Source organism: Medicago truncatula, chromosome 1, assembly GCF_003473485.1.
Source record: "Medicago truncatula cultivar Jemalong A17 chromosome 1, MtrunA17r5.0-ANR, whole genome shotgun sequence".
Classification (NCBI taxonomy): Eukaryota; Viridiplantae; Streptophyta; class Magnoliopsida; order Fabales; family Fabaceae; genus Medicago; species Medicago truncatula.
In genome coordinates this window covers 4295483-4307233 of record NC_053042.1, presented here as the reverse complement: position 1 = coordinate 4307233, position 11751 = coordinate 4295483, and the positions used below count along the sequence as shown (strand labels likewise).

General features: G+C 32.1%; 1 protein-coding gene and 1 long non-coding RNA gene across 2 annotated transcripts; one reads left to right on the top strand and one right to left on the bottom strand.

Annotated features, from left to right (window-relative positions):
• Window positions 1-1219: 1219 nt before the first annotated feature.
• On the top strand, window positions 1220-3834 carry LOC11422443 (GATA transcription factor 21). The gene is made up of 3 exons (XM_003588946.3): window positions 1220-1550; window positions 2226-2696; window positions 3288-3834. The coding sequence occupies exons 1-3, from the start codon at window positions 1398-1400 to the stop codon at window positions 3579-3581; spliced, it is 918 nt and encodes a 305-aa protein (XP_003588994.1). The 5' UTR covers window positions 1220-1397; the 3' UTR covers window positions 3582-3834.
• A 3481-nt stretch (window positions 3835-7315) lies between these two features.
• Window positions 7316-8647, bottom strand: LOC112420813 (uncharacterized). Its single transcript, XR_005645098.1, has 5 exons — window positions 8345-8647; window positions 8115-8261; window positions 7954-8011; window positions 7709-7765; window positions 7316-7626 (listed from the first exon to the last, which is right to left on the bottom strand). It is a non-coding gene; the product is annotated as an uncharacterized lncRNA (long non-coding RNA).
• Window positions 8648-11751: the final 3104 nt, after the last annotated feature.

Genomic DNA, 11751 nt, shown 5'->3' with positions numbered 1-11751 from the left:
TATACACATCTAGTTTGTTACATTTTTCAAATGATAAAGGAAAGAAAAAATATTTAATATATATGTTATATATTAAAATTCTTGCATATATTTATATATAATTATTTTATTACTATACATATATATTATTGTTGACTTGTAAAAATATATATATATATATATATATATATATATATATATATATATATATATATATTATTGTTGAATGTAGAATATGGTAGAATGTGTGCAAAGAAATAGGATTTTGTTGGAGAGGGGTAGTGTGTGTATGCTAACTGCTAAGTAACTGAGAAAATAAAGTAGACGGTGGATTAAAATGAGGGTATATCATAGAAAAAATACTACCTTGGTTGGAGAGCTTTGTCCTAAAATGACGCTTAAAATGAAACTAATGGGGTAATATTCTTTCACCCTTTTAAAAAAATATCACAAATTTAATTATTTTTATTTTTTTGAAAGAGTCACAAATATAATTTATATTTTTTTTTACCGGACAAAATTTTCCACCATACGTCACTGAAAATTATATATTATATTTTTTTTTATAGCAAAGTATCAGTTATATATTAAAAGTCTTGAATATATTTATTATTTTGATAGGAAATTCTTTCATAATTCTTGAATATATTTATATATAACTAATTTTTTCAAAACAAATTTAAATATAATTATTAATTTACTAAATATAGATGATTTTTTAATGAATATGGTACATAACCAAATCTGAATAAATATAATATATTAAGCAAAAAAATCCAATTTTTATTAGGTGGATTCAAGTTAAGGTATGAATTGATTAATCTTTTATATGTCAGAAAAACATCTTGACAAGAAAAAAACACGAGATTCCAACCAAATTACTCTTTTCAAAGATATTTATTTAAAAAATATTAACGATTTTTTTATAAGGGAAAAAAATATTAATGATTGGCAAGTGAAATAAATTCACGGCTCTTCGCATACGTTCCAAACCTTTGTACCAAAAAAATACCTTGCAAACCCTAAAAGTTGAAAAATAAAATATTAAAATATTTATGAGTGAGATTTATGTGAGTGAGTGTGTGTATATATAAATAAATGTGAGGACAGAAAAGCTACAGATAGGGTATTGTTGTCTATATTAGAGTATAGTCTTTGTCTCTTGTATATTTGTTTTTATTTGTGTCTAGGAAATGAAAATGGCATCACGTGAATCTCTTTAAGACAACCCTTCTCTTTTTAGCCTCTCAATTCTTTTATATAAGAACCCTACCACCCTTTGATTTGCCTCTTTCACTCTTTCTCTCTCTCTCTCTCTTTGATTTGTTTGTTATTATTCTTTCTCTTACACCCTATCCCTTTGTACTGTCCACTGTTCTTTCTCTGTGTGTTATTATAACTCATCGATCCATCCATCCATGACTCCTGTTTCTCTGAATCCACCAGGTCCTAATTCCTTACTACAAGGTCAAAACCAATTCTTCAATATTTCTCCTGTTAATCAGGACACTCCTACCTTCTTTAACTTACTTGGAGACTTTGGAGAAAACTATGATCATCATCATCATCAGGTAAGATCATATATGATCCCTTTTGTTTTTTACTTTTTTTTATTTTATTTTTTATTATAGCTTATTACCAATATATTCTCCATACTTTGCTTTTTTCTCTTTTTATCATGACACTTATACTAAACTGTGTGTTTGAATGAAAGAAAGAAAGAAAAAAAAAGATCCCCTTATATAGATGTTCTAATATATATGATCTATATATCCACCATAGTAATTGTGTTCTTTTGAAACAAGACAACGTTTGGTGGGTGATGATCATGATAACAGAACCTCAGCAGCAAGCTGACAGCGCCCAAACAGAAAAAAAAAAAAAAACATATACCAGAAAACACCAAAACAGACACTGACAGAGCAAGCTATAATCCATGTTTTAATTATATATAGATTTGATGAATTAATATGAAATTAATTTGATCTTTATATAATGATATAATTTGGCCTATGATCTGATTGTTAATCTATTTTTTAAGCTATACAAGTACAAGTATGCCTTTTCTCTTCTATATATTTTTTTTAAATCATATAATATAATTGATTAATTTGATGTGTATTTTGTTTTTAACAAGCTTTGATGTGTATGTTATTATTTGATCTTTTTTTTGCTGAAAAAAAAACAAATAAATGAAAATTCTTAATTAAAATCTAATGTGTATAGTTTTGTTTTGATCTCTTTAGGATCATAAGCTGGCATTTCATCATGATGGATCATCATCAAGCAATCATCAACAACAACTCTATAATTCATCAAGTGAGTCAGTTATGGTGGATTCAAGCAGTGCACGTGACACAAATTTATCATCATCCTTGGAGCTGGAAGATAGCAGCAAAAAGAACAGTCACGGGTCTGAGAAATGGATATCTTCAAAGATGAGGTTGATGAATAAAATGATCAACACAACTGCTACTGTTGCCACAACTCCAATAATGAGACCAAACAACAGTATTGCAGCCACTACTGACAAAGCTATCAAGACAACAACTCCAATGATGAGTCCTAGTAATTTCGGTACTAGTCCAAGAAATCAAAATGTAAGGTACAGCCAAACAAGCCCTAGTAGTAACAGCGGTAACAACACCGTTAGGGTTTGTTCTGATTGTAGTACATCTCATACCCCACTTTGGAGGAGTGGCCCTATGGGTCCAAAGGTAATTTATTAAACTCTTCTCCCAAACTTATTCACTATTCTTTCATATTAAAGTGTGTGAGTGACCTTGTTGATACGACCACTAAAATTTAGTATTTATCGCTTCAATTCCTCCATCACAAAAATTATTAATATCATCCCCTCCAAAAAAAATATTAATATTTATTGTTCATAAGGGATGTGTCAAGTATGGATATTTTATCAAGACCATAAAAAATTCTTACAAAAAAACAATCCTTTTACTTCCTTTATTAAGACAAATATTTTATCAAAAAAAAATATAGCAAAAGTTGAGTTCGTAGAAACATCAAAATTAGAGATCAATTTAATTTTTCCTGCCTCTATTTTATCTCTTTGATTACAAATATTTATAGTTTTGATATTCAAGCATTAATAGATGTCAAGCTATATACAAGATCAAAAAAGAATTATTTTTTTTTTTTATTATATCACGGTTTTAATTAGTTGAATATTCAATAGATCATACTAGAGTCATGCAAGTATTATTCCGTACTTAAACTTAATTTGATTGATATTTCAATTATGTCTGGTTACATATATAGTTAGTTAACATGAAAACATGTTGGTGCAGTCACTTTGCAATGCTTGTGGAATCAGGCAGAGAAAGGCAAGAAGGGCCATGGCAGAAGCTGCAAATGGTTTGGCTACATCTCCTAAAACTAAAGTGCTTAAGATAAAAAAGCCTACACAATTCAAGACTAAGAACAAGGCTTCTACAAGTACCTCTTCAACTTCAACTACTTCTGCTGGCTCATCATCTCAAGATGTGAAGAAACTTGAATCTTTTGCATTAGATTATGATTATGATGAAGCAGCTACGGCGGCACGACTTCTGGTGGATATATCTTCTGGTGTTACTTACTGATCTTAAATATAAGACGGTGGATTTGGATTTTCTCATGTGGGAATTTCACAGTGAGAGGTTCATACTTTTTTGACATTTTTGGTTTTGTTTTTTACTTTTATATTAAAAATAATTGGTGACTATTTTGTTTCGTATTGTTAGTTGTGAAATCAAGCAGATTTAAATACAGCACAACCAAAATAAGGTTTGTTTTGCATTACACCTGCATTTACTATGGTGAATTAAAGAAAAGTTTTGTGTGAGCTTTCATTTATTTTCGGTTTCATATTTTACGTTGTTGTAATATTTTTGGTTACGAGGTAAATTGGATGGAATCTAGCGGAAAACTTTACCGAAATTAAATGCCATAGTAGCATAATAATTTAAATGATAGAATTGAATTTAAGGTAGTATCGTTACTATTATGCACTGTTTTGAAAATCAAATTACAGTTCAATCGGTTAACGAAACACGGATCATTACCTTAACGTTCTAGACTTAGGCTTACAATCATCCAATCGCCTGACTCGGGAGATTTTTCTAATCACCCTAAAGGAAGTGCCTTTGTAGTAGGCCAATCTGTGGCGGGACATACTGCTAGGTATGTATCCCATATGGCTGTCTCATTTGGGCGACCATCGGCCTAGGGGTTTTTGATCTATCTCATCTTGGTCGAAAGGTATATCGTTTCTTGGATCTAGTCTGGATTCTACCACAAATTGGTTCTCAGAGGGAAAGGTGCTATGTAATGAGCTACCAACTTCATTTTGGAACGACCCTTTTGAGATAAGGCGGTTTCGATGAGGATCCAATTCTAAAGGATTTTTTAGGTTTCGGATCATCGTGGGTTGATTGTTGGTAACATAGGCCCTTGGGGTGGGGATGTGTGGGTTTGGGACCTTAAGTGGATGAGAGGTTTGTTTGTTGGTCACAATTCTGAATGGGACCAATGGATTTTACTCAATTAGTTCGGTGTACTCGATGCTCTAGGAAGCCTCTCAGGTTGAGGGAGACAATTCAAATGTGAATGTGAAAATTTTGGCTAAGGATTGGAAGAGTTGAGCCCTTTAATAGGTTATTGTATTCTCATGGCAATTACTCAAGGATAAAGTTCCTACTTGCCAAAATCATTTACGAAGGAGGGTTGTTGTTGATTCTAGTGGTACCCCATGTGTGTTTTGTGGCTTTTTGGTGGAATCAGATCATTATTTGTTTGTCACCTGCAAGTTCGCCCTTAAGTAGTTTATGATGTTGAATATGATGAATTGTTTTGTGTTTGGAAAAATTTAATGTTTGAAAATTATGAACGATATATATTTTTTTTTTATATGAACGGTGTTTTTTTTTGTAACAAATTGCCATCAAACGTTATATTATTTATACCGACCCAATAAAACTACGACTACACAATAAATATATTATTAATACCGATCCAATAAAACTACTACTACACAATAAATATATTATAATCCTGATAATAATAGATTCAGGATAAACAGTTAAACAAAATATATTATTAATCCTGATAATAAAACTAATTTCTTCGACAAATAACCAAAAATTAATAATAATTTGAGATCCACTTTAGATTTCTTTACATAAATAAGAATGATCTTAAATACATTCACTATTAAAATTCAGTTTAGTTGTTAAAAAAAAAAAAAAAAAAAAAAGAAACGCAGTGCATGTACTCTATATAAGATGTGATTCTTTGACTCTTCAACTGGAGAAAATTTGTAAAAGCTTTATTGTTTTATATAATGTTAAAGGGTTTCAAAATATAATGAAAAACTATTTATTCAACAAAAAAAAATATAATGAAAAACTAGTCAAAGTAATTTAGCAAGCATAAAACGGTACAGTAACATATTTAGTCAATGTCAATGATATATTAGGATTTAGGAACATCACAAACTACAATGAATTATTATATATTATTTGTTTTTTTGCTCAACAACTATATATATAATACTTGAAATTGAATATATAAATCTCATTGAAAATGTGGTAGAATCCAATAAGAACTATCCGAATATGGACAACGATAACTAACAGTTTCACTCTTCATATTATAGATCTTCAATATATTAGCAAAGTACATTGAGTCTCTTTACTGAGAATTAGAGAAATATGACGCCGACACAGAAATAGAATCTCCGGCTCCTAAAAATAAAATGTTATCTCCCAAACTCTTGAGTTCAAACATGTGTTCAAGCTTCTCACTTTTGGCATCTAGTTTCAATTTGTACACAAGGAATGTACTCATATTCTTGTCAGACCTTCTTACCATCCATAGCTCTTCTTCTAGTGATTACACAAGAAATTTATCTCGTAAAAAGCAATGTTCAACCTTTTCTTCTAAAACAATGTTTGAAGTTATCATTGTTTTACCCAAAGTATCATCTGAATAACCAAAATTGAAAGATATGATCTTGTTTCGGACATTGAGAGCAAATAATAGACCTTTATAAAATATGACATCAATAAAAGAAGATTTGATGTGTCTATATAAGTCCAATTTTGTTGACCTCTTCCAATGTAAGCAAGATTACCAGAGTCATAAATTGCTACAACCATATAATTATTTGGACTTTTTATTGGATTAGTGGATAAAGTAACCTTGTAAACAGAATTGAGGGGTGGGAGAATAACGCAAGGTATATCCTTAAAAGGACTCATTAGGGTTATAATGGACTTAGAATCATCTACTAATGCAAACCAACCATGGCTAGAGCCACAAAGCGAAAGTTTAGGGTTATTAGCATGGCATACCTGAAATTGAAAAGGGTACCATCTTTTGTTTAGAATACCGTACAACCCGTTCTTCTTCTCTATATTCTTCTCTATAGAAGAACTATTTGTTTTTTGGGATATCATTAACATGGGTAATGTGTTGGCCTTGAATTGATGATTTTGATGGTTAAACTTTGCAATTGATCGCCAACTCTTGCACACAGCACCAAACCAAACATGATATATGTGTTCTTCTAACTTGTCAAGTATCAAACTAAGAGGAAGTGCTTCTAAATTTGCCCAATTTCTTCTTTTCATTGTGTGATTAATGAGAAGACTAAAAAAGTAAATCGTGAAAGTAAAAGTGTAAACCTCTAGTCAAAAACAAAATTGTGTACACAACATTAATTTAATATATATAGGATTCAAAACTTGTTAAGAGCCATGGACAGATCGAATGGGAAGGAGCCATGGACAAATTAGAAGGAAGAATCCCTGGAACAATGGGGAGAAAGAGAACCGACGATTTACAGTTTATTTTTAAAAATTCAAAAATTAAAAAAATTGTTGTTTAGCAACTTGTACTTTCGATTAACAAGTAAAGAAACATTAAAATTGAATGACATGGCTAATTATAATTGGTGTGTTAAAAGAGTGTTAGAAGGTGTGTCCCTAGCCCTACTCTATTGAGATTTATGGTGGACCATATGCAATTTTGATTCACCTAATACATTTGGTGTTAAAAACATAAACACATAAACGACCGAAACATAGTAAAATACGACAACAGACAGCAGTAAACACATCAAAACAGGACAAACATAAACACATTAGATGTATTAATGTTAAGAAGAGTAGAGACAATGTATTTCGAATCGCTGGAAATTTTTGTTTTTCTTAAGAATCATGTTATCCATTACATTGATATGCTTGATTGAAAAATGAAAATACCGAAGATAAAAAAAATACATATGATAAGGTTCCAAACTTAGAAAGGTAAATTAAGTCAAATCAAAAGAAAATGGTCACAAAAAATAATGTTTCACATCGCAATAAAGCATAGTAAAACTCAGTTCAATACGACATAAACATAGTAAAATAGGACAACAGAGACAACAGTAAACACATTAAAACAGGACAAACATAAACACATTAATACAATTTTTCCATACGGGCAAGCTTCTGAATTTTATTTGTTGCAGACAAAGCACCCCCATCAGGCATAGTCACCACTCTCATTAGGCCTTTTTCCCAAAGTCTTGCTTGTGGGAGTATCCACCGAGTCATTAGCATTGATGTCATCTTTGGTCGAACAAACTCCTTCAACAATATCCTATAAATACAATAAAATATCAAATGATTAATATAGTGAAAAAAGCATTTAACAAAGAATATGAGAAATCAAGAATGATTACCATGATTACACCTCCAGCTTCAGCTTGGCTACCTAGATCAACACCTCCAGCATCTCCCTATATATGAGAAATCAAGAAAATTAAGTTAGAAATGAAAATTAATATATATATTGGGGGCCATTGACAAACAAGTTGAACTTTTTCTCTCACTGCAGTTTGAGTTACCCTTACCCGAGGTTGAACATTAAAGAACCATAAGAACTGATTTTGATCACCATATGGATAATAAAAATACAAGACCATACCTGCTCAGAAACGTTCTTCAGAGACTTTTCATCATCATATGTGCGCATAACAAATCTTCTTTAAAATGGATGCAACACAAACGATAAAATTAGTGAGAAAAATGATATAAAATAAAAATGTGATGCAAAATCAAACACATTACAGAAGAATTATGCTTTACTTTATCGTGTGGTGGAGCTTGCAAGGGAACTGGTGAAGCCATTATCAACAAGTTGCTTACAACACAAATCTTCTTTGATGCAGATGACTGAATAAATTCTTCCAAAACCTTGTTTACTGCATCAGCAGTAGCAGCAGCGTCCTGCGCCTGCATTATCGATTTTAAACAGATTATTTATAAAAAAAAAAAAAAAAACAAATTCAAATTCAAATTCAAATATGCATATATACCTGTCGAGGATCTTTTATTTCTTCGAAATCTTGTTCATCATCATCGGTATCGGGTATAATTTCACCGGACCTGATATCCTCCTCGTGCATTACCTTAGCGTAAGATTCTCTGGTTGGTTTTCTTTAGCTCTTCACGATCCTCCTCCGTAACCACCCCGTCCTCCCTGCCATATCTTTCAAACAGCATATCGAAAGTGAAGAAGTGTGCCATCGTCCAAATCTCTCTTCTCTTCTCTTCTCAATTTCAATTCTACTAGGGTTTTTCTTTCACTTTAATTCAATTGAATAAATAAATAAATAACCCAAAAATATACAGTTTCAACGGTTGCATAAGAACCTGTATCCAAAGGGCCAAAAATATACACTTTCAATTATATATATATTTTTTGTAAAAACTCTTTATTTTTATTATTTTAGAAACTCTCACAAATTTTATTTTTTTTTTAGAAACTCACAAATATTATATATATATATATACATTTTAATTTTTTTTTGGTAAACCAAAATTATCCTCCACGTGCAACTGCAGAGACTAATCCTCTCGAGGTAACTAAGATCCATTTAAGGGGTTGACATCTCCCAAAAAATGCTTCTTCATACGTACCGGTCACGGATCAATGACCAAATGGTTAAGGGGGCAAGTATCTACCACTTGTGCGACACTATCTTGGTACATTTTTAATATTTTAATTTTGTAAAATGAAGGAACACTTGTATTTGGATTACTATGAAACACATTGAAATAAGAAAATACACAATTTTTTTCATGGATAAGACCACTTGAAGTAATGAAGTCTTGAATCCAAAAAATAGGTTATGACATATCTATACACTATATATTTTCTTTTTACGTAAAAACATTCTATTTTATTTTGAAGAAAAAACTATGTTGATTAGGGACAAAAACAAAATAAAAGATTTTGAGAGAGAGAGAGTAAAATCTCTGAGTGTTGAGAATGAGAAACGGTGAGTACTTTTCACCCCACTATTAAAAATACGCATTGACGAATTAAAATAATATAGAATTAAAAACTATTTTGTTGTTTATGGAGCCCCTATACGGTATTTTTCATTTTCCATTTTTTCTAGTTTATTTTATTTTTCTTTCCCTCTTCTCCTCTACTGCAACTGTAACGCCCTAGTCGATATATTTAATTATTTTGATTTATGTGGAGTCTATATATATATATATATGATTTTTGGTGATTTATGTGGTGTGTTTATTTTATTATATGGTTTATTTTAATAATAATTGGATTAAGTGAGAAATAATAATTATTTAGGAGTTTGGGGAGTTATTTAATATTTAATAGAATTAAAGGGAGTTAAATGGAAATAAAGGGAGTTAAGTAAGAGGGAAGTTAGGAAAATAGAATCAGAAGCAGTTTTACGTGAAAACCAACTTTTGGGAGAAAAGGAGAGAAGAGCAAGTAGAACTCAAGAACCATTTTTGCTGTGCATTTCTTTTTGCAATTCTACGGTAAGGGTGAGGTTTACTTCAATAGTGTAGTTAGTAATTTCTGAATTTGAATTTAACAGAGTTTTAGTGAGAATTGGGATTTTGGAATTTTATGATAAAATGTTGATTTTGGAGTTGTAATGATGAATTTGATGTTAGAATTAGGTTCTGGTTGCATAAAACACTTAATTATGTATCTGTAAACTAATTTGGGGAGTGATTTAAAGAAAAATGGGATTTTGGGGAAAAACCAGTTTTCTGCCTGTATAGAAGTTCATCGCTCGCCTCGCGAGTAGCTGTGCTCGCCATGGCGAGTGAGCAACTTCATAGCTCGCCTCGCGAGCAGATCAACTCGCCATGGCGAGCAAGCCAGTTCAAAACTTGATTTTTTAAATTGTTGTTATAAAATGTTTTGGGGATGGTTTAAGGTACCTAGATGATTTTAATGATGAGTGGAGCAAGTTTTAGGTTAAAAAGATGAATAGGGAGCTTAGAATTGAGGTTTGAGTGAGAAAAATGTCATTTTCCCGAGATCACCTTTTTTCACTCGCCTCGAGTTCGCCTTGAACTCGCCATGGCGAGCAACCAGTTTTGTGAACTCGCCATAGCGAGCAGATGTGCTCGCAAGGTGAGCTGCACAGTTCCTGAGTGTTGAATTTCGTGCATGAATGGTAGAGATTTAATGTTGTTGTGTTGAGCATAGTTTCATGTAATTATGCATTATTCTGGGTGATTGGATTGCTGAATTGTTGAATGTTACTGATGGTTGTGATGTATGATTGGTTATTTAAGCATACATGTTGTAGAAGTGGAGTCATATGGAGTTTGTATGCATGGTCAAGTTGTATGTAGATATACACAAGTAGGTCCATTGCATATGCATAAAACAGCGGAGAGGACTCATGTCCTGGAGCACTAGTTGCTCAACAGCGGTGAGGGCTTCGGTCCTGATGAATGCTTTAACCATTCAAAAGCGGTGAGGGCTTCGGTCCTGTCTGGTACCACATGCATATTTGCATTTATGGAGGAGTCTAAGGTGTTGTCTTAGTAGTGTTGTCATGTCATTTGCATGAGTCTTAGTTGTTGGTTGTAGTTGCCACCTTGATGATGATGATGTTGTTGATGAATATATATATTTATATACATATTGTGATGGATGGATTTTGATGATGTTGTTGTTGCTTGTGAATTATATACTTATATTTGCAAGATGATAAATTGATGTTTATAGGGTGTTAGATTCAATTGAAGATTTTAATATCTATATTCTATTGTTGTGAATCTCACCCCTTCTGCTTGAAAATGTTGTCCTTCCTATGGGTAACTTGCAGGTGATCATGAGTAGTTGGTGGTGGCTCAATGTCGTGTCTAGGGCTCTGATACATTCGGGATGGGTTTTAACTGTTGTATTTCATTCCTTATGTATCTCATTTTGGAACTTGTTGTTATGGCCCTATGATGGTTGAATTTGTTGTTAGGCTTATTGCCAAGATGTTGTTTTGGAGGATTTAACTGTGGTTGATGTTTGTTGAATACATTCCGCTGCTGTTTAAATGATGTTTTTATTGGTGTTCAATAAATGGATTTTTATATTTTATTTAATAAATTTTGAAACGTAGTGTAGCATGCCCGTTTGGGTTGAACTCTGATGTTTAATTAATTGTTATTTAATTACTTTTGGGTAACGGGGTGTTACAGCAACCCTCACTCACTCTCTCTCCTCTTCAACCTCCTTCAATCTCTCTCTCCGCACAACCATACTCAGCCTCCGCTCCCTCTCCGATAAGATTTTGACCGCCTCAACATCCACTATTTCTCTTCAGCAGTGTGTGACACCCGGCGCAACATCTAGATCTAGACATCATGTGAAGGTCAACAGCGATGGTGGTGACGACGACTGGAGGTGTGTTAGCCAATATTTTTAAAGGTTATCATTTAATGCGGTCAA